Below are 23333 nucleotides of genomic sequence, written 5' to 3'. Positions count from 1 at the left end.
TTCACTTTGCCATCTCACCTCGAAAGTCATAAAAATTTTTGAAACAAAGTTGGAAGCTCCAGAGCAGAACTCAGTTTCTTCTTCTTCCTTATATTTCTTGTGGAACCTAGTTTAGCTTGAATGTAATTGGCACTTATTATTTACTGAATGCATAAATTACATGTTATGGTAATTTTGGCTACTTTATGACCTGTTATTGAAAGAAGGGTAGATGGGGTACAATAACCTTGAAAAAATATCATTTCTGATTAATCTTAAGAGGTGTTGGGCAAAGCAGCAAGGAATGAGCAGTTAGATGTGGGAGAATCAGGCACACAACAGACTGAGTGTGTTTAGTGCTCACTGCAACCATGAAGAATTGAGCTCTTCTATTGTTTTTGACCTAATGTGGGAAATAAGCCCCTCGGGCCTCTGAAAAAATACAAGTGAATGATCAGAAATTTATCAGGAGCACCTTTCTCCTTTGGTTTTTTTTTTTTCCCCCTTCTTCATTAAACACATCAGTTTTAAAGGCACCATGCGAAATTTCATTTTTGATTCCTTTTATTGCTATCCTCAAGGCCCACCTTAAACTATTCTTCATTTTCCCTTCAGGTCTTTCACTGGGTGCTTAAGGGCAGTCCACCCAGCTAGTTAATGCATATTTCTCTCTTCTCTTATGTGGCTCTGTTTAGCCTTGGGCAGACATAGCTTCGTGCCAGGGGGCAGTTTTTTTTTTCAGGAACAAGATGAGAAAGATCACAGAGCTTTGTAGTGATGAGTAGTTTTGTTCATCTCAGTTTCTGCATGTTGATATTCTTTCTCTTTTCCTCCTTTAGGAGGAAGGAACAAGAGTTGGATGGGAAGAAGAAAGTCATTTGCGTTCTTCTGACTATTGCTTTTCCTTGTACCGTTCAGTAGTTTTTTGTAACTACAGCTCTGCATTTAGTGGCAGTTTGGGCTGGGACAGCAGCCGTATTGTGGGACTGACTGTATCTCAGTAAGCAAGAGGTGGATTGGGAAGGTGAATTTCTAACATTATGAGTGTGAGTGTTTTAAATTTATTCCTTTTCACTTAAGTTATCTAACATAGAGTGAGAATTAAAAAGAATAAATACGAGACAAATACCTGGTTGTTTTTTGTTGGTCTTATGTTAGTGGTTTACTGTTTATTACACAAGTAAAGTGCTCACCCACATAGACTTGGACTTTTTAAAGTAGTCTCAGGGTGATGGTGGGGAAATGCTTCAGGGAGAGGGGAATCCCCTCATGTATGAATACCGGAATATACACTGTTACACATTAACTACACATATTTTTTAAAAAACTTTCTTACGGAAATGGAAAAATATACAAAAGTGTACAGAGCATAATCATGCAATCCCATATACTCAGCTTCAGTAATTATCCTCCCATGATCAGTCTTGTTTCATATGTATCCATTGTTGTTTTCTTCTTTTCTATGTTATTCCCGACATAGCATTTCAGTATGTATTGCTAAAAGATGAGGACACTTTTATTATTTTATTTTATTTATTTAGAGAAGGAGTCTTGCACTGTTGCCTGGGCTGGAGTGCAAGGAAGCGATCTCGGTTCACTGCAACCGCCGCCTCCAGGGTTCACGTGATTCTTCTGCCTCAGCCTGCCAAGTAGCTGGGATTACAGGCGCACACCACCACACAAGGCTACTTTTTTGTATTTTTAGTAGAGACAGGGTTTCAGGATATTGGCCAGACTGGTCTCAAACTCCTGACCTCGTGATCCACCTGCCTCAGCCTCCCAAAGTGCTGGGATGACAGGCGTGAGCAACTGTGCCCGACTCAAGGACACTTTTAAAAAACATAACCACAAATACAGTTATTGAGATGAAAGGTCAAGTTCCCTTGATCCTTTCACAGGTGGGAACTAGAGTGCACTGGCTGTGAGACCAGCTAGCCACTTCAGCACTGGCAGCAACAAACTTCACTCACTGGAACCCACGGGGCTCAGCCCCTCATGGGAAGGAGCATGTGGATGCCTGGGTCAGGGCAAGTACTTTTGCATTCCGGCCCCATGGCAGTGTCTAGAGGTGTGTTACAATTAATGCTCTTTTAGCTTTGTGGCCCATGGACAGCTTAAGTGTACAGTCAATGTGACAGCCTTTTTGGGTTCAGTGAAGAGTCAATGTGATAGCCTTTTGGGGTTCCTGTACCCAGTGCATCCTGAATTATTGTCCAGAGTCCGGGAAGAATCAGGTCACACAAAAGTTTTGAAAGGTGTTGAATGGGGAGGATTTTATTAAGTAGTGTAAGTGGCTCTCAGCAGAAACGGAGCTAGAAAGGGGATGGAGCAGGTGATCTTTCCCTGAAGCCCAGCCCCCTGCAGCTGAGCTCCTCTCCATAGTCATGCAATCTGAAGTTAAGCCACATCTATTCATAGTGTCCAGTGTTCAGTTGCTTCTTCTGTCAATGTTCAGCTGCTGCTTTGCCAGCTCAGGTCTAGAGTTTATCTGGGCACAAAATAGGATGAGTGAGGTGGGACAAAATGGCAACACTTGGGCAGGAAAACAGGGATAACTGTTCTCATTTATGGCCCTGGTTTCCTGGTATTATGTTTCCCTAAAACATAATACCACTTTAAAGGCTAAGTCTCCAAATACAGTATTTAGGTATTTAGGTATTTCCCTACCTCCTGTCTGTATCATTATCACATCTAAAACATAATTAACAATACTTTCTTGATATCAGATAACAAGTCAGTGTTCTAATCTCATGAATGTTACAATTTTTAACTTGATGGTGTGAATCCATGCTTTATTTCACACTTGATATGTATTTTAAGCTTCTTTCGCTTCTTTCAGTCCGAAGGTTATGCTTTTCAACTTATTTATTTTTATTTGTCATTTATTTGCTGAAGAAATAGAGTCATTGGTCTTGGAGAGTTTCTTACAGTCTGGTTTTTGCTTATGGACCTCATGGTGTTTAACATGTTGCTCTGTCCTTTGTTTTTCCTGTAAATTGGCCATCTAGAAGCCTGATCAGATTCGGGTTTAATTTTTTTGGCAACTCTATTTCTTAGGTGTTCTTGAGTGAAGAAGCATAATGTTCGATGTTCTATCTTTTTTTGTGAATGCTAGAAATCTAGAGTGAAAATCTCTATAGTGTAATGTTTGATAAAACTGAACCACAGAATATTTCATGGCTTATTTTTTTTTTAAGTATGTCCTCTGCTGATCATTGAAACCAAACTCCTATAGAAGTCTGTAGACATTCAATCCTAGTAAGATAAAGCAATGCCTGGGGCATTAGTTTACAGCCATATGTGAAACTACTCATTACAGTGTGATGTTTAAATGTGGGCAAGTCACCACTCTCTTGGGGTGGGAGTGGGGGTGGATTTGGAGCTCAGCTGTTCTCTGGTGGTGCAAGAGCAGCCCCTTTGTTGTTAATCTCAAACAGAGGTCATGCTAAGTGCATCTGTTCTTGTCAAGAGCCATAGAGATACAGCCTCTGCCCTTTAGTTTGTTTCCTAAAAAGAAAGAAAAATAAAGGCAAGCAAATGACAATTGTTTTTAACTTCTAAGGTACCACAAGGATAAAGTATTCTACTAAATTATATATTAGGCCGGGTGTGGTGGCTCATGCCTGTAACCCCAGCACTTTGGGAGGCCAAGGTGGGTGGATTACCTGAGGTCAGGAGTTCAAGACCTGCCTGGCCTACATGGTGAAAACCCATCACTACTAAAAATACAAAAATTAGCTGGGCATGGTGGTGCCCACCTGTAGTCCCAGCTACTAGGGAGGCTGAGTTAGGAGAATTGCTGGAACTCAGGAGGTGGAGATTGCAGTGAGCTGAGATTGTTCAGCTGCACTCCAGCCTGGGCAACAGGGTGAGACTCTCAAAAAATTATCACCTACCTATCTATCCACCTATCATCTGATAGTGGCCTAAGTAATGAGAAGTTTGGGTATTTCCTAGATATTTGGTGATGTGTGATTAAAGATAGGCGAACACTAACCAGGAATATCTTTCCTAGGTGATATCCTCTTAGCCCTGCTAATAACTTGGCATTCCTGGTAGTGGAAGGGTTTGGATGACACAGGAGTATGGGGGACATCAGAATCTTGCTCTGAGAGAGTAGGCACTTTGATGAGAAATCCATTTGTGGCACTGACTTCCGAGTACTACCACATGCAACAACAAACTGTGTTGATCAGATCTTTATTTTAGAAGAGCTGCACACACAGACACATCCGGGCCAGTAAGACTTCTGATTGGTTTGCAGACTACATGAGCCTCCCCCACGGACAGGTGCCCTTGTCCACCTCTGCCTAGGTAGACCTAGTCCTTCCATTTGTCTTTCAATGAATACAGAACCTGTAACCTGAGTAACCTGAATTTTCTAGTCTCCTGAGTTCTCTATTTTCTTCATGTCTAAATAAATGCCTGAAGCCCCCATTTTTGGGGACTTTAAGAAGACCAAGTGCCTCTTCAGGGACTTCAAGGGTCCCACAGAGTTCTGAGGTTTCCAGGTATTGTCCCTCTCCAAACTGCTGCTAACCCTTTCTTGGGTCAACCCTGACTACTTCCATGATGCTCCAGCTCTGCCATGCCACAAACACAGACATAGGCAGAAGTTCAGTCTACCCTCAAGATTAACACATTGGCCAGGAGCAGCATTTTGGCTGTCAAAAGGGCTGCTCCAGCTGCCTCCCAAGACCACATTATCACCACTTTATAGGGCTGTATAAGCAGCTACTGTTTGCGATGACCGTTTAATCGATCCTCAGAGAGTTTATAGTGTCAAGTATTGATTTTAAAGACAGAAGCCAGGCAATGCTGTTATGCAGTGCATCTGCTCTGTTGCACCTTTAGTTAACCTTGTCTGTGCATGCCCAGAGAGTATGTGATGGACATGGGGGTAGAACCTGATTGGTGTGCCTTCTGCTCACCCATCATTGGTGCCGTCTGTAGCTGGACCCTCTGAGTGAGTTTTTCTCATTTAGAGGGAGCAGAGATTGCTGTTCAGTGGGTCTGTAGGGCACTTAGCTTCCAGGTCTTTGGTCTTCCCTGTGTCTGTGCCTTTATCTGCTTTTCTTATAAGGACCAGTTGTATTGGATTAGGGCCTCCCCATATGATCTCATTTTACCTTAATACCACTTTAAAGGCTAAGTCTCCAAATAAAGTCACATTCTGAAGTACTGGGGGGTTAGAACTTCAACATATGAATTTGGAGAGGGGACGTAATTCAGCCCATAACAGGGGGTGTGAGGTGGGGGTGGGGGTGCTTAATTGATGGTTTTCTTATGTCCAAATTGTCCCAGTTTGCCATGTTCTGAGAGGTTTAGCAAGGTGGTTCAGTTCAAAAGCAGCTTGAGGCAAAGCAGGATGGTTGATCACCCTATCAGGGTCCCATGGAGGGCACAGGGCAGGTGCTTGGTTTCCCAGACCATCTCAGCCAGAACTGCACCACTTCTCTCTGCTTATATGTCTACATGCTAATGAGATCAATTTAGCAAGAGTTTTGATTCAGTGGCCTCCAAGTTTCTCTCCTGCTGCCACATTCTGTGTTTTAATTTCTTTGAACACAGTGGAATTTGGTAGCTGGATTCAGACTAATTCAGCCATGTGTCTGAAACTAATAACTGACTGGAGCAAAACTCATTTAGTTTGTGGGTAAAAGTGACATAAAACAAAAAGGGGAAGTGTTTGTTAAGCCTCACCTGTTCTGAGGCAGATATTGTTGCTGTGCTGTCTGTGATGACAGATGATACTTACTGGGCTCCCATTATGCTTCCTAGATTCTGTTATCTTAATAGCTGCTCTGTGAAGTAGCTAGCAGCAGCTGCCCCATGATCCAGGTAGAGAAACTGAGGCTTACAAGATGAGTAACCAGTCCAAATCTCACACTGGCTGGGGCAGGGCCCCCAGCCTTTTGCAGGCAGTTTGGCTTGAGCACTGTTGCGTTCTGGTGCTAAGGCCAGATGCAGGTGTCCCTGCTGACGGGGAACAGGGGCCACATTGTAAGTGTAAGGTATTGACATTTAGGCTGATGGAGTCTCTCTTTGGTGCTTTCCCCAGCCTGTCTGGCCTTGACCAGCAAGCACCCCCAGCTGGTTCTACTTTTTGCTCTTATAAAAGCCAGGCTTGGTGCAGTGTTCTCAGGTCGTCAAGAGGTTTTGGGGATCTCGCAGTAAAGAATACTGAATCATACCATGACCAAGTTATTCCTTTGCTAATTAATTCTCTTTCAGGTCCTCTGATTACATCAAGGGAAAAGTTTTTGCCAGCATTTCATTCCTCTCCATCACTAAATGATCTCTCCCCTTTTAAGAAAAAGAGTAACCTTAGGCTGGAGCCCGGGGGCAGCAGTATCTGGCTGGACTTGAATAATTCTTTAGTGTTTTTAATCCTCTTTCTGCAGTTAATTTTGATATATGATAAATGATACCGGTTTTACATTTAGGATAATACTATAAAGTACCTTTAAAAGACATTTATTTAAGTGAAAAAGCAAATAATTTACAAGTATTTAGTAACAAATAGCACGATGATAGACAGATATGGCAAAAATGTGAAGCATGTGGTGAAAAAGATTGACTTTATAAAACATTGGATAGGAGGAAAGCTTGCAGTTCCTGAGAATCTTGGAACCAGCACATGAAAGGCAGGAGTTGTTTGACCAGCTGAGAATCACTGCCTCAGCCCATAGTAGGCTTTGCCTGGGCCCTTAGGGTCCTGTACTGGTTGTAGGCCCCTTTGTTGTTGTTTTTGTGTTTTGATCGTAATGGTGTTCAGTATTTTTGAAATACGGTCATCAGGGTAAAAAAAGAAGTGTGAATTTTTGTGCCTGGTTGAAAGGCTTTGCTTTGGGAGAATTCAGTGTAGAAAATAACTAGAATTAGAAGTGCAAATTGGAATGCCCCACCTGACTCAGCAGTGCTCACCCTGGGTGGACACTAAGCCACAGTGTGGGGAGTGGATATGGTCGCTCTTGTTTCTGGAGCCTGATTGTCCCTCCCCTGGGGTTTAGAAGCAGACCAGAGTTGGGATCTCTCACCCAGTCTGAGAGCAACTGAACTTGGAGAGGCTTTTTCATGGAATCAGTTTTGGGTGACTTTGCCTGCCACGCTTGCTGTTCATATTTAAACCCCAAATCGGTGTCCTTATTAAATAGAGAGTACGGCTAACTAAGGCAAAGTGAATTTGCTGCTCCTGGTTAACCCCTCAGTGTGATTCCCACACTAGGTATTACTGTATGGATAAGGTCTGAGTGTAGCTGTTTGCAGGCCCCAAGACCTTTGCAGCAATAGGTGTTTTACATTGACTGGTGTTTGGTACACGTACCAAACCTCGTCCTTAGCAGCCCAGACTTTGTACACAGATGTTGGGGATTAGCTTCCTGTGGCTATCAGGGAGCCCTCCTCAAGGTTACCACGACCTAGGGACGAAGGTTTTAGACTTAACAGTTTTCAGCCACTTTCCCTGGCAGCAGCCGCCATACAGCAGCCTATCATGACAACTGTCCAATTATGAACAGAACGTCCTCCTCAGCCGTTTTACTGTCTCCTGCAGTGTGTATATCATTTCCATTTTTAGAATCATGTTTTCAGGATGTCTCAGAGCCGTGTTACTCCTCCACGCTATCATTTATTACCATTTCTTAAGGAAGGTTCAAGTTCTTTTTTAAAAAAAAATTATTTAAAATAGAGGAAGAAAATAAAAAATAACACAAGGTTGCTGGTTAATAAATAAAAATCTTTTTTTTTTCAAAAGTCCACTGCCCCCAGTTCTGTGATCTGTTGCACATAACAAATTTTTCTCCTTACCAGGAAACATCTGTATGGATTATTTCACTATAATCCTATGATGCTTGGACTTGAATCACTTCCAGATCCCACGGACACCTGGGAAATTATAGAGACCATTGGTAAAGGTACCTATGGCAAGGTCTACAAGGTAACTAACAAGAGAGATGGGAGCCTGGCTGCAGTGAAAATTCTGGATCCAATCAGTGTAAGTAACAGTTGTAAATTGTAACCAAAATTTGGTGTTTATGCACACAGAGTTTTCAACTCCTTTTCTTGATTTTAGGCTTAATTTTCATGGAACCTGGCATGAAATCTCAAAATGGGTCATGATTTATCAGCTTTAGTGAATGAAGTGACTCCAGTTGGTGTTAAAACTTCCCTTGACTTTTGTTTCTTGTCCATTTTATTGTTGTGTTGGTTTGGGACCATGGAGATCTTCAGAAGTTATTCTCTTGGAAAGAGTAATATATCTTAAAACCTGATCTTTCTGTAAGTTACAAAGTGACCCAGATTTGTGATATTCAATCATCTTAGGCTGACATCTTATTTTAGAGCACTGAGCTTATGCTGTATGCTGTTTTTGCACAGTGAGGTTTTACATGTCTTATCCTGTGTTTGGTCCCTTCAAGCAACTTCACCTTGACTGCTTTGAAAATTCAGACACTTTTCAATAAAAAAGATATTTGTTATAGTATTACTAAAGAAAAAAAGAATATCGCAAACATTGATGTAATATGCAATAATAGAAGGTGTAGATTGTAATAATAGAATGTAATAATGTACTAATAAAAGGTGTAGATTGATGTCTGAATGTCTATTGTTAGGTATTTTGAAGACATGATAATGACATTGAAAATCCACAGTAAGAGGCCGGGCGCGGTGGCTCAAGCCTGTAATCCCAGCACTTTGGGAGGCCGAGGCGGGTGGATCACGAGGTCAAGAGATCGAGACCATCCAGGTCAACATGGTGAAACCCCGTCTCTACTAAAGATACAAAAATTTAGCTGGGCATGGTGGCGCGTGCCTGTAATCCCAGCTACTCAGGAGGCTGAGGCAGGAGAATTGCCTGAACCCAGGAGGCGGAGGTTGCGGTGAGCCGAGATCGCGCCATTGCACTCCAGCCTGGGAAACAAGAGCAAAACCCCGCCTCAAAAAAAAAAAAAAAAAGAAAATCCACAGTAAATATGTTTTATTAAATATTTGAGCATGATGTCATATCTGTACCCTTCCTTACTTATTAGAGTTAATCCAGCTTTCATTTTTCTACACTGCTTAGGACATGGATGAAGAAATTGAAGCAGAATACAACATTTTGCAGTTCCTTCCTAATCATCCCAATGTTGTCAAGTTTTATGGGATGTTTTACAAAGCGGATCACTGTGTAGGGGGACAGCTGTGGCTGGTCCTGGAGGTAAGAGGCTCCCATTGGGTAACCAGTGATTTGAACATAGTGCCAGGGGCCAACAGATGCTTTATTACCTTGAGGGTGTTTTAAGGCACACATTTGAAGTGTAGGTCCCCCATGCATATCACAGGTACCTCACCAGATGTGATATTCTCCCCCACAGTTCTTACAGGTAGGCCATATGCTAAAAATATTCTTGTTTCTCTGCTTCAGAGGTTTAATCATCTTTTATTCTAGTACAGGGTGAATATAGGAATACAACTGAAAAAATTAATTTTCTTCCCTAACACTTAATTGTAAACATGTCTGAATTGATTGCAACTCATTTTGAAAAATTGTTAACCCAAGGTTTACTTGGCTTGCCAAGCTTGGATTTGCCCATTCTTGTTCATCAGTCCTCATTGTAGATTGAGTTTCCAGAAAACTGACTTTGAGAATTGTGTGTGGAAAATTTGCTGGAGAGTTCTTCCCAGAGACAGACCCAGAAAAAAGTGAGGAAGGCAGGATCAGGCGAGGGAGACACTGAACAGCAATATGGTTATAACAGAGAGTTAAGCTGGTCCTCTGGGAAATGGAGAGCTGGGAAGTTTTTGGAATGTTGTCCTGAACTGTATCTCCACAGCAGCCAGTCATTAGCTGCATGCCACCCTTGGGAAGGAGCATAACTGTGGGAGTCTGTTCTCTGAAGTGGAAGCAAACTCCGGGGAGGGGTGCAGGTGAGGGCTGGGAGCTGGTGATATTTCTAGCAGCTTCCACTCTGAAGAGGGAATCTGAAGGGAACATCACTGTATCCACTACAGTCCTGCTTTTTTTTTTTTTTTAATCCAACAAACCTTACATACGCAATTCTCAGAGTCAGTTTTCAATTATGAATGGGAATAATGTGTGCATCTGGATGCAAAAGCGTCAGTTCCCCACAGATACAATTCCCTATGAGACTAAAATGACAGGGAAAATAATGATGATGTATGAATGAATGGATGAGGACAGGTCTATTGCTGCATTCTTACTAGGCCTAGTGAGTGTTTTGTTCTGGGCTCTGACCTTCTGAACCAACTCATGCCTCCATGCCTGAGGTCACATAGTTGACCCAGCAATGTGTGGACGCAAGTGGAAGCCCTAAGGAAGAAGCACCAGGAGAGAAACCAGCCCTCATTTCACTGTCTGATACCTCTTGTCCACATGTTTCTGGCTTTGGGAGGGCCTGAGCCTGGGATACTATGTACTGGCTGCCATGGCAACTGTGTTTGGGGAATTCATTTGTTATATTCAAATGGGATAATCTGCAGGGAAACTGGTTTGAATTTATTTCTGTCACATCAGTTGCCTTCCTCAGAATTTAAAGATGTAAGGGATTTTGGTTTTCTAATTATCTTTGTTCCTTTAGTTGACTGGTCAAGTCATATAACACACTTCTTTGGGGTTTTATTAACTCCCCAACCCCCACCCCAAGAATGTTAGGATTTTATCCTGCCAATGAAGCTCTTTAAAAATGCTATTTGGAAATGGCAAAGTACTGTTTCTGAGGTCTCTGATTATATTTGTCTTCAGCTCTATAAGATCTCTGTGTTTCAGACTTCAGTGTAACTTCCTATTAGAAGTACAGCGACCAAGGAACCTTAGTTTCTGCTCATTTTTGACTCCTGACTAAAAAAGACTCTGCATCAGATGTAGAGAACTGAAACTTCCAGGAATTTTTGAGGGCCCAAAAAGGAGCCTTCCCTCCATGCAACCAGGCAGGCAGGTGGGCTGCTCATACCTGAGGCCACCTGGTGAATGAATGTCCTTCCTGATGAGAGTGACCATCAGGCATGGTACCTCAGGTATGGCCAAAGCAGCCAGGAAGGTTGCACATGGCCTTGAAAGATGGGAAGGAGCCCAGAACTATGAGCGGAACCTTGTGCAGATGCTCCCTTGCCAACTGTCTCTAGTTTTTTCAGAGTGACCACAGGTAGATAATGGGGCTGCCCTGAGACACTGAATTATTCATACCTCTGCAATACAATATGCTGTCATTTATGATTTTTGCTGGTTGTTTTGGTCCATGCCAAAGTTGGTGATATGAGATGCTGGGTATCCTCAGTCGTTTCTGTCCCAGGATGGACAGTCTAAACCAGGCTGCTGGATGATCATGTGCAGTCAGTGTCTCCAGTAGTCTTAGAGAAGCACGGGAATTTCTAGTCTACTAATACTGGCAGAAGCCTCTCTGTTCAGTCCCCTAGCCTTCAGATGGCGGGCAGAGGCCCAGAGAGGTGAGTAACATGCCTATGGTCACATAATTGGTTGCATGGCAGAACTGGAAGGAAAAGCACATTTCAGCACACATTTTCTTTCATCACGTGCAGCTGCTCCTGTGATGCTATCCATTGGTCATGGAAACACAGATGTGAAGTCTCTAGCTGGGATCGCAGCACTTCCTGACCACACACACACACACACACACACACACACACACGTGGATGACAACAGTCCACACAGTACCCTATTTTGCTCCCTCTGCAGCTTTAAAGGCCTGCTTTACGGGACTTGCATACAAAACATTATGATCTGTTTAATATTGTTCTCCTCATCTTGCATATGAAGATGAAATTTATGTTGCCGTTGCTCTTTGTTTGCCTGACTCGATGAAAGGACCAGTGAAAAGCTATTCCACAGAGCAATTCTAGAGGATAGAAAAATGTTATTAATAATCTCCTTAAATCACCACTACTCTGAAAACAAAAGCAAATTAAAAATGTCATTTTCTGAAATTCATTACTGATTGTTAGTAGAAAGCAAACAAACGCTCTCTTTCATGATAGACACCTACTATATTGGAAAGACGTGGAGAGAAAACATGTATACATAATAGTGTTTTGGAAAATCTGAATGCATTTTAAGTGAATTTTTTTTAAATGTATAAGTCCTATTGTCTTTCACCTAAATGGTATACATATGATAAGAAATTAGACTTTTAAGAAAAACACAATACTCAGAAAAAATACCTAACATGTGGTAGCTAAGCCATGAACTATATATTCTTTTTCCTTTTAGTGTAAAACCTTTGGCAAATAGAACCTGGATTTCAGCATGAATCAAGTGTTCTGCTTAAAATAAATGATTTAGAATGCTGGTAAATGAGGCTGGAAAGTAAAACAAATAAACATCTTTGTTCTTTAAACCATGTATAAGATTAGTTTGACATCTTTTTTTCCTTTCAGAGATCTAGGTGTAAGTTCAGTATCTAATATATAGAGCCAAAGCAAAAGGGGTCTAGGGAGAGAGGGAGGGAGGGAGGGAAGAGGAAGAAGAGGGAGTGGAGAGGGAGAGAGAGAGGGAGGGGGACCAACCTTTGTCCAGGTTTTGCTTTTATCCAAGGCCCCAGAAAGTATAGTCTAGACCTGAATATCACTGCAAGTGTTATACATCGAACCACTTTCACCTGTTGATACTGTGGCGTGAAGTATCATGGCATGAAGTATCAGATAAAACCTGAAGTTTATCAGGTTAACAAATCAGGATCGTAGTCAGACTCCGATGGACTCAAACATAGGACTGGTGGATTTTGATTGGCCAGAAGTGGTTAGAAAGCACTGCAACATTTAACACTGACTCAGACAGTGGGTTCTAGAGTGAGAGACATTGGAATGCTGGAAGCCAGGATGAAGGCACAGAAAACTTGAGACTGGAGAAGGGAAAGACTTTGAAATGGAACAGCTCTGCATCCTACATACATATACTATATGTGTTCAGCGAAAGAGAAGGAGTTAAGAGGCTGAGGCATGGGAGCGATTCTGCCCACTCTTGGCTCTTTTAATAAGGATGTGCCCTGGAGAGAGACTGAGATGGGAGGTGAGTCTCAGGGCCCACTTCCCTCTCGTTGCATAAGCATCTCTCTACTCTGATAGAAGCTCTAGGGTTTCAAGTAACATAGTTTTCATTGGTCTTATGGCAAGCCGGTGACGTCAGCTGGCTTTCAGTAAAATAAACATGATTTGTCCAACACAGGAGAAAAAAATGTGCTGTTTGGGAACTGCTGAGAGGTGGACAGTGGCCAACATGATCCTTCCTGAAGGATTTTCTAGAGTAACTTTGACTATCTTTGACTTTTCCTTTATGTTATCTGTAGAATCCAATACCCTTAAAAGACAAAGTCTACTGAACAAAAGGGCACCAAAAAGAAATTCCTCTTAATTCTGCAAACTGACTAGGTCAACACAACATGCTGGTATAGAATCTACTTGAATGTTGGAGCCCAGGTCTGGTGATTGTGTTGCATGGGCCATTCTTTAATAATGTGGAAGAAAGTTGATGGCTTATTGAGCAAGGAACATTTTATTGCTTGAAATTATGGCTGTCTTAGCAAATGCACATACTGTGATTGAATCAATATTCAACGATGTTTTGGAAAATAGATGTGGAATGATTTTTCTATTTTTCTTGGTTTGGAGAAAAATGCTCATTAAATTCTAGATGCATTCAGCTGCCACATTTCCTGAATGCTGAGGGCATAGGGAGGAACTGCAGGGATGGAAATACACCTCTGTTTTTGAATCTGGTGGCTGGCAGAGTGGGCGGCAATAAAGGGCTGATGTGACAACCCTCTGGGTTGGGGTGGGAGGCTTGGTTGCCTTCTTACAATTCTAAGGGGATTATTTTATTTGGTGCATTTAAATATAATTCTTCATCGTGCTTTTAAAATGTTCAACCCATTTCACTGAACATTTATTCTGATTAGACAATTGTCAGTATACACCTGCTTTCTTTTTTTATATCCAAGTGCCCAGAGTCTTTTTTCTGTAACCCATAGGCTGCCCTTGAAAACCTTGCTGTGGGGCTTATCAGCTTCACAGGACAGCTTCTTTTAAAGGTGTCCTGAACAGTTTAATTACCTGTGAGTTCTGGGAAGTCAGACAGCTCTAATTCTCTGACATTTCGTGAACAAAAAGCACCGGCTGAGTAAGATTCCTTTGTTGTTTTTAAATCCATAGCTGTGTTTTGATCCTGCTGACAAATAGCTACTCTTAATCCCTTCAGAGGTTCTAGAGTTACAAATAAAGTTTCTAAGTTGGCTACCTGTATAAAATATTGCTGCAGAGGCCTTTGTTGCAAAAATGGCCACACTTAAAGTAGGGCAGGGAGAGAGACCAAAATGAGGTGTCAGGGGAAAATTCCAGGGTTGCATTTGCTTGGATCATCACCCAGCATTTAATTTAAAATTTCTCTCAGTGCTATTTTAATAGCATACTTGGAATTCAAGAAAGCCCGTGCCTCCCTGCGTGAGATGTGAGCCAGGCTGGGGAGTGGTCCTGATGAAGGTGCTATCATGCTTTGCATCCCTATTACTGCTTTTGCTTTACAGGAGCAGACTATTGATATTTTCCTAATTCTCACAGTTTACCTAGACTCTGTCTCTTCTTCACCTTTCACTTATGGCTGGTCAGAAATTCCATTCATTTCTATCTCAAAAAAAGTCTCCCAAATCTCTCCCTTCCTTTTATCCTCATACTTTTGACCCTGCCTCCCTTGATTACCTCAGTATCTTCTAATGGATACTCCAGCTCTTGGTGTTGTCTTCTGTCCATCCTCCAATCTGCTGACCAAGTCATTTTTCTAGAATGCAAATCTGAACATTGAGACCTCCTGCCTAAAATATGTTAAGAGTTTACCTTTTTTTATCTAGTGATATATTGCAATGTAATGTCCGTATTATAGAATAATAAAGCCCATACTTCTTAGCAGGGCATACCTATCATTCCCTGTCATCTGCCTTCCTTTTCCAACTCCCTGCCCCAGGCTCTGGCACCCTTTGTCCCAATAGTATAGAGTATTTAGAACTTATTACACACATGCACACCCCCCTCATTCTTTCACTCCCTACATTTGCACAAGATGTCTCCATCTTCCTTTTCAAAGAATGTTCTTTCCCTTCCTGTCCACCTGCCAAAAACCCATTTGTCCTTTAAACTTATTGTAAATGTTACATCCTCTGGGAAGCTTTCCTAGACTGTCCCCTCTTTGCTCTCCCTCAGCAGAGTTCACCCTCCCTTCTTTGGTGCCACCACACTTCCTTAGGCACAGCTCTGCTTCCACATTCCACACTATGATGACTCATATGTCCATTGCTGGGCAGTGAAGTCTTGGAGGCTAGAGATTGTGTCATATTCATGATTGAGTAATAGGTAATAAACTGGGCAATCACAAACTATTGAGAACAAAGAGGTGACTTTCTTCTCAATAACTGAACTAAACTTGCTTCTTAACCCCCAGCCTGACTAAAGGAGGCAACTGATTCTAACCCATTTTGTTAAGCTTAAGTCCAGTTGAGTGACTTCCTTGTGGAGCGGCATATTCCAGTATTTATGTCTGATTTTTACTGTCCAGCCAAAACTTAGTCATTTGGATCAGTACTGAGTTTTCTAGGGCCTCTTCTCTCCCTGTTTCCTCTCCCTTTTCCCTGGGTGGCATCTGGATCTGGGTAGAAGTAGCTGCTTACATAATGCCAGGGCAGGGAGGGCAGAGGGCTCTGAACTGTATGGTAACCACAAAGTCCTCATGATAATAAAATGGTATTTTCCGCTTTTGGTATCTTTGATGTTCCTGGTCCCTGACACTTCCTCCTGTCATGAGGTCCTCATGTTCTTTGTCCTTCTTATTTAAACTGTAACCTTATCCCTCTCCCCACATACAGCATAAAGTTCTGAGTGTCTTACAAGTTGTGAGCATATTGTAGAGAGCTGTTATTGTAATCTTAAGCGTGGCCTGCCTCACCATGCCATATTTCCATTTCACTTGACACGGACAGCCCTTGTCGTCAAGAGGTCTCCTTTTAGATTTCCAAATGGAAAGAGGATCATAAGAAACTGAAGTTCTTACACAGGCAGCCCCCTCCCAAAGAGAGCATCCTCATTCCAATCTTGTCCTCTTAATCTCCCCTAACTCCATAAGGACTCTTTTTTTTTTTTTTTTTTTTTTTTTTTTTGTCAGGTGAGAACTTCTTTATGTCAAGTCCCGAGCTCTGCCCTGGTCATCAGTGGACTCTGGTCAATTATCCAATTTTTGTTGCTTGATATGCACAATGTATTTTGGGGAGTTCTGAAAACATTTTGTGTCTCTCAAAAGCCTAGGTTTTAAGACTGTTCTATGAATTATGGCACCGAAAACGCATTCCGTGCTCAAGAGGGTATTAGATTGAACACTGAATGTTATTGGCCCTTTCAGAGTCATCTGAGCCATAGTTAGAATCAAAAGAATATGGAATCCTTTGGAAGACATTGTGCTGGTACTAACATTTGGGCCACCATCAGAGCCATGGGTTTTGAGTTGGAAGTTAAACCTGAAATTGGCAGATAGTGGATTTCAGGCTCACTTAATATAGTGCCAAACTGATGGAATCGTCATAGCCTTCAATGCATTTCACTGCTATTAGGGTCCCTCCTAAGTCTTTCCTGAGATAGTAATTTTATGCTAGTTTTAAAGATTCCTTAATTCTGTATTAAATTTTTAGTCATATACTATTGCTTATGAACAATTTAAATGGTGAAAAAACATGGGTAGATTCAGTTCCAGGCTGCCTTGATTATTAATAATGTATGCAAGGGATCTGCCAACTATATAGCAGGGACTGCACACATATTTCACATGTCATGTAAAAGCATCTATTCACCCTTTATTAAAATGTTGCAGATCTTCATAATTAGAGTTGAATAGATTCTAATGTATTATTATTTTGATAAACCTTATCTTTTAGGGAAGCTGTTAATCTATGCTTCCTCAGGTTTCCTTGCTTAAGAAAAGCCAGGTACAGTGGCTCACACCTGTAATTCTAGCACTTTGGGAGGCTGAGGCAAGTTGGAGACAGCCCGGGCAACATGCAAAACCCCATCTCTACAAGAGTAAAACAGTTAGCTGAGACTGGTGGCATGTACCTGTAGTCCCAGTTATTAGAAGGCTGAAGTGGGAGGTTGGCTTGAGACTGGGAGGCAGAAGTTGCAGTGAGCTGAGATTGAGCCACTGCACTCCTGCTTGGGCAACAGAACCAGACCCTGACTCAAAAACAGAAACAAAAAGCCAGACTCTGTCTCAACAAAAAAAGAAAAAAGAAAGAAAAGTCATTTGATTTAAGCAGCCACAACACAGGGGGTCACCTGCTGTTCTCTAGTTAATTATTTCCCAAATTGCAGACATAGTGCCAAAAGGAAACCTAGGGCTTTAAAGTAAGGGTTTTACCTTGATAAGATCAATGATAGTGTTGCAGAACTTTTTCCTTAGTTCAGCTAAAACCAGGTTCTTGTCACATGACCAGGAAAGATCAGGCTTGTGGACACGTAGAAGGGTGAGGAGCAGAATTTACTCGGCAAAAAGGAAAAAAAGAAAAAACTCAGAAAAGTGAGATGGAACCCTGCTAACAGGCCCTCTACCTCACCAATTGATTCCCAGGTCATCACAGGAGCTGAAGAGAATAGACTCTTCCCTTGCATAAGGTGTGAATTTCGCATGGCTGTGGTTCCACCCATTTTCCCCAGTGTGCCTCGTTGGCTTCAGTCTGCTGTGGTCATGCCCAGACATGTCCCGGGCAGGTTCCCTCATCTGCACAAAAGTAACTGATATAAACACTTGTGGGATGGGTCAGATACTCTCCAGGGATCCCTTTTATTTGCCTAGGCATTTGGCTGTCTCACTCCCTCATGGAAAGAAGTCCACCTAACTGCCATTAGAATAAGGCTAAGGTGAAGGGTAAGGATGAGACCCCTCTTAACTGGTTCCTGCTGGCAGGGGGTGCTGTTTTGGGAAAACAGCAGTCATTGCTCCCTCAGAGGCCTATTTAAGGGTCCCCAGCCACAGGGGCCATCATCTGAGGCCCCAGTTGCATGACCATTTGGAGTCTGATGACATGAAGGGGAAGAGACAAACTGGGTTATTAGAAAACATATATTAAAAGGAAACTGCAGAGGTGGGCTGGCGGGTGTGGGCAGTTAAGGACAGCTCAGAAATCCTGAGTCCTTTTACTTTTGCACAGAATAAGGAAGCCAAAAGCTTAGCACATCAGGCTTTTGGGTTCCTTTCCCCTGAGCCCAATCCTAACCAGTCTAAGGTTTGGGAAATTAACTATTCCTAGTTTGGAGGCTGTGTCTGAGGGGAGTGTCCCATAGTACAGACACACAATTACCTATCAGTGAAGAGAAGACGAAGGAAGAGAAAGGGGGGGAAAAAAGGCTTTTTTTCCTCAAAGGATTCCTAGGGGTTCGGGATACATTCAAAAGGGGTACAGATTGCAGATGAATGGCTACTCTTCTTGAAAGAGGAGAGCAAAGCATCCCTGGTTCCCTTCTCTTCCTAGCAAATACCCGGGGTATGTGAGGGAGAGAAGGTGAAGCATTCCTCTTTCTTTCCTCCATTCTTGTCCCAAGTCCCAGTGACCACGACAGGGTATCACCCATGGTGTCAAAGCAGCTTTCACCCTTGTTAAAAGGGGATCCAGGGGATGGGAGTATCCCCCTATCTCCTCTGCTGTCAGTAGCCTTTGAATTCCCTAGACTTCATTTATGCCATAAATAGTAGCATGGTATTTATCCATGAAATGGGAAGCTTGGATTAATTGGCAGGAATCAGTCATGCTCACTTGTGCTATGCCTTTTAACTATTATCATCTACCTCTGGATCCTTCAAATTCAGTTTCCTTTCCTAGGGCTTTGACCTGAAGCTTGGAATTCAGTATGGGACAAAAACATGCCTCAGAGAGCAGGTGTTGCATGGACTCCTTATCATAAGCCAAATGCCAAGGTGAAGCTGTGCAACTGGGTCATCCCCAACAAGGGAGAAAAAAGGATGTCTTATGACATGCCCAGATAACTGGTGGCTATAGTTATGCTTGCTAAGATCTGGGTGCATGAGGCTTGGCTTTGGCTAACTCCCTTGGTCTTACCTTCCCAAAAAGGAAAACTCTGGGTGATGGGCACCCTATTTATTCCCACCACCTGAAAGGATTTGCAGGATAATTGCTCAGAACTAGAATTTTGATCTAGGTTTTTACCTCACCCATCCCTTTTATTCTTTCTGAGCAGCAACTGGGGATTCCTGGTTGCTTCACAAGAATAAGCAGGGTTAGTTTAAAATGTAGGCAAAAACTTAAAAACAGGCTGGGCATGGCTCATGCCTGAAATCCCAGCACTTTGGGAGACCAAGGTGGGCAGATCACCTTAGGTCGGGAGTTCGAGACTAGCCTGACCAACATTGGTGAAACCCCATCTCTAATAAAAATACAAAATTAGGTGAACATGGTGGTGCATGCCTGTAATCCCATCTACTTGGGAGGCTGAGGCAGGAGAATTGCTTGAACTCACAAGGCAGAGGTTGCGGTGAGCCAAGATTATGCCATTGCACTCCAGCCTGGGCAAGAAGAGCAAAACTCCATCTCAAAAACAAAACAAAGCAAAACAAAACAAAAAAATTTAAAACAACAAATGAGTCTAGAATTTAATGATAAATATATGATAAGTTTTAAAACATAATTTCTCTCTCTCCAGTCCTCATTTTTTGTTTAAAAAAAAAAAAACCATGATAGGACTGAGTTGTTTGCAAAATAGACTTTAGTCTTTTTTTTTTTTTTTTTTGAGACGGAGTTTCGCTCTTGTTACCCAGGCTGGAGTGCAATGGCGCGATCTCGGCTCACCGCAATCTCGGCTCATCGCAATCTCCACCTCCTGCGTTCAGGCAATTCTCCTGCCGCAGCCTCCTGAGCAGCTGGGATTACAGGCACGTGCCACCATGCCCAGCTAATTTTTTGTATCTTTAGTAGAGACAGGGTTTCACCATGTTGACCAGGATGGTCTCGATCTGTTGACCTCGTGATCCACCCGCCTCGGCCTCGCAAAGTGCTGGGATTACAGGCTTGAGCCACCGCGCCCAGCCGACTTTAGTCTTATACTGGATACTAGTACAGCAATAATAATTGTTTCTACATAGACCTTTTAGATTGGCTTTGATGGAACTCTGTTGCACAAGGAATTTCAGATTAGACCTTTTAAAGCCAAGCACAGCCATGGGTTTATATCCTCAAATACCTGTGAGTTGGGTGATCCTCTCCTGTGAGTTGGGTGATCCTCTCCTCTTAAGGTCCCAAGATAAACTTAGAGCTCCTAGGCCTGTCAGAAAGTGACATTCTTTGCTTACCACAGGTCCAGAACTCTATACAGGTACTGCATAGGAAAGGGTATGAGGCCAGTATTCCCAGGGGCTTTTATCGGCTCTGCAAGTCAAGCTTGACTCCTTAAAGGGATATCCTTACAGTCAAAGCCTTGGTAAAACAGTTTCTCCAATATCTCCAGTTGCATCCTATTGCAAAAGAAAGTCAGTTCTTATTGCACTGATACGACCAACTACATTGCCATAAGAATATTCACAGCTAGTTTCCAAATTCTGCAGAAGCCAGGCAGAGAGAGACAGACATACATGCTCCAAATTTTGTTCACAGGAGTATACCTTACTCAGTCATTAAAGGCTATAAATAGGTCAAAATAAGTTTCCTTGACTGTGAAAAAACAAATCAAGGATCAGCAATATTCCAAGCAAAAGTAGAAAAGATTGCTTCAGTTTTCTATGAGTTCAGTCCATTTAGTTAACTCTTGTTTTGTATGATATTTGTGAACATTTCAGCTCTTCATGAGTCCTGTACTTTTTAACTTTTTTCCAATGTCACAGTCTCCAAAGTTATCAGGAACCTGTATTTGAAAACACCTGACAGAGTCATGTAGCACCTGTCAGAGTCCAGTTTATTATAAACTGTCTTTTGAAAAGGACCAAAACAAGACAACAATTGTTGGGAGTAACAGAATTGTCCGGGGTAGTTACAGAAACACAATTCACAAAGAAGTTTGGTTATTTCTGTGGTTTACAATAACATAACAACCCTAATTATGATTGATAACATATATATTAGACATTAGCATTTTAGAAATCCCATACCATTTTGGAACATACATTAGTATTATTCATCAAAATATAACCTAAAAAGATTGAACACCATTTTGGCAATTCCATGTAACTAAACATGCCAAATGATCTCTTTTACCTCTCCTTTGGGTACTCCAGGGGCTCTCTGTAGCATCCAAAAGCTGGACATCAGGAAAGACAATTTTGAAACTGAAGTTTGATTTTGGGAAGCCTATTAAATATATTCGTGGTTTAAAACGATGAAATAGAGTTCCAGATTACCATAAGTTATTTATTTTGACAAACAATGACTGAGAAATTTTAAAACGCAGAAATCTTTTATAACCCTTTACAAATTTTGCTAAAGAGCAGATTAGTGCCTTAACAGTATCTTGTTGTGCTTTTATTTCAATGTTCAGTTTACAGAAAAACCATATACCCTTTTGAATTTAGTCAATATGTTCACACACTGAATTTTTGCAAGATTAATTTTTACAGTCCTTCCTTCATTTGTTTAAACCATCAGCTTTATCTTATCTAATTCAAAACAATGCTTTAACCCTAGACAAGAATTTCCATACCTTCTTATAATCTTTTACGAAAAACACATCTTACTGTTCTTACATACCTTGCATGTAAATCTATTTCTAGTAGTTTCAATTCTAGTGGTAACCCCTAGCAATTTTAACTTTAATGTAAAACCTGGTAAGTTGTTTTTAATTACGTGCTAGGTTCAGCCAAGATTTGACTCCTTCCATCATAATTAAGGGTGTGGTTAATTCCACATGTCCCCAGGCCTTACCAATTGTGAAGCTGGCAAATTGAAAAGTTCTTAAAAACCAAAAAGGCAGTTTATAACCTTAAAACATTTAGCAAACCTAGTATCTGACCTGCATACTTTAGTTCACCTATCTACATTTTGACAGCATCTGCATTTTACCAATAGTCTTTAAGGCTGTTTTTATTTCTCAAAGATTAAAGTCACATGAACTAAAAGGTACCATGGCTTTTATCTTCCCTTTAAAAAAAATTTGATCCAAGCGCTTGTCTTCCATTAGACCAATTAATTAGAGCTCTTTTTTGTAGACATCACATATAGAACACGTATAACTACACAGACAGGTAGAAGAAAACCCAGCAGTCGTAAGATTTTCATTAGCCCAACTCCTATTTGGATCATGGGCCTCCAGGTGGAGCTTTTTAAGAGGCAGGACAAAGAAAATATGCAGCTTTTCAGGCCTATTAAATAGACACGACTGAGAGGAAAAAACAGATTTTGAGAGGGATCTATCTACTTTTAATTCCTGGGGTTCCATGAGAAAAACAGGATTCTTCCCCAGACAGAGTGGCACCTTATCTGTTTTTCCCAAGGAGTCCCAGGCCCCAGGAGTTATCTTAGGGCCTGTCATGCATGCGTTGAGAGAGGGGCAAGGCAAAATGGAGAAAAGTAACTCAGGAAAAGCCTTTTTCCAGTAAAGTAAGATCCCAGAGGAGGAAAATGCATAAAGGTCTTTTAAATATATCATAATTTGGACATCCACATTTAATTAAGCTGATCACTCTCTAAGAAAATTCTTTTAACTTGCTTATTACCTGACTGTAGTGATGCCAAGAAACTTGTATTTCTGGCTTTCAGACTTTACCAAAGGAAACCAACAAGCGTCACTTAAGTTTATGATTTCTCTGTGAGTGTATGTGGTATTTTTGAAGGGGGTGAGGGTAAGCGGTTCTTTCAAAATTTAGAAGCTTTGAAGGTAACCCAGAGAAAGGAAGATTTAAGAAAAAGACTAGAAGTTGTTCATGGTGGGGAAGAGAGTCAGCAAATGGTAAAAGTCACACAGATATTAACTGGAAAGTACTCATTTCCTAAGCTAAGATCGAACATGGGCATCATAGTGAAATGAAAGAACAAAAACATTGCTATGTCCTTATAGGTCCAGATCGCAAGCATGTAAAACAAGATGGAGGCCTGCAGCCAGGTTTGCTGTTGACCATACAGGAAGTCATGAAAAGCATACCAGATTGGCTACAGCTTTAGATCAACCTCACGAATCCTTTTACATCATTAAAACTTCACAGAAAATATAGACACTGATAATTGGGGTCCCTGCCTGGTAAATGTTTTCTGAAAAAAAGAAAAAAAGAGCTGGCTGGGCATGGTGGCTCATGCCTGTAACCCCAGCACTTTGGGAGGCTGAGGCAGGCAGATCACCCAAGGTCAGGAGTTCGAGGCTAGGCTGACCAACAT

General features: G+C 41.7%; 1 protein-coding gene across 4 annotated transcripts in view; it reads left to right on the top strand.

The window, feature by feature from the left end:
* Nucleotides 1-23333, top strand: part of MYO3B (myosin IIIB) — a 503216-nt gene that overhangs the window by 23841 nt on the left and 456042 nt on the right. For all 4 annotated transcript variants that reach the window (XM_035304567.3, XM_035304566.3, XM_035304565.3 and 1 more), the window contains exons 2-3: nt 7792-7975; nt 9047-9181. In XM_035304567.3, coding sequence (XP_035160458.3) covers nt 7792-7975; nt 9047-9181 — 319 coding nt within the window. The remainder of the gene's footprint in view (nt 1-7791; nt 7976-9046; nt 9182-23333) is intronic.

This window comes from Callithrix jacchus, chromosome 6 (genome assembly GCF_049354715.1).
Source record: "Callithrix jacchus isolate 240 chromosome 6, calJac240_pri, whole genome shotgun sequence".
Lineage (NCBI taxonomy): Eukaryota > Metazoa > Chordata > Mammalia > Primates > Cebidae > Callithrix > Callithrix jacchus.
The sequence above is the reverse complement of the archived record's forward strand: the minus strand, read 5'-3'. Positions and strand labels throughout refer to the sequence as shown.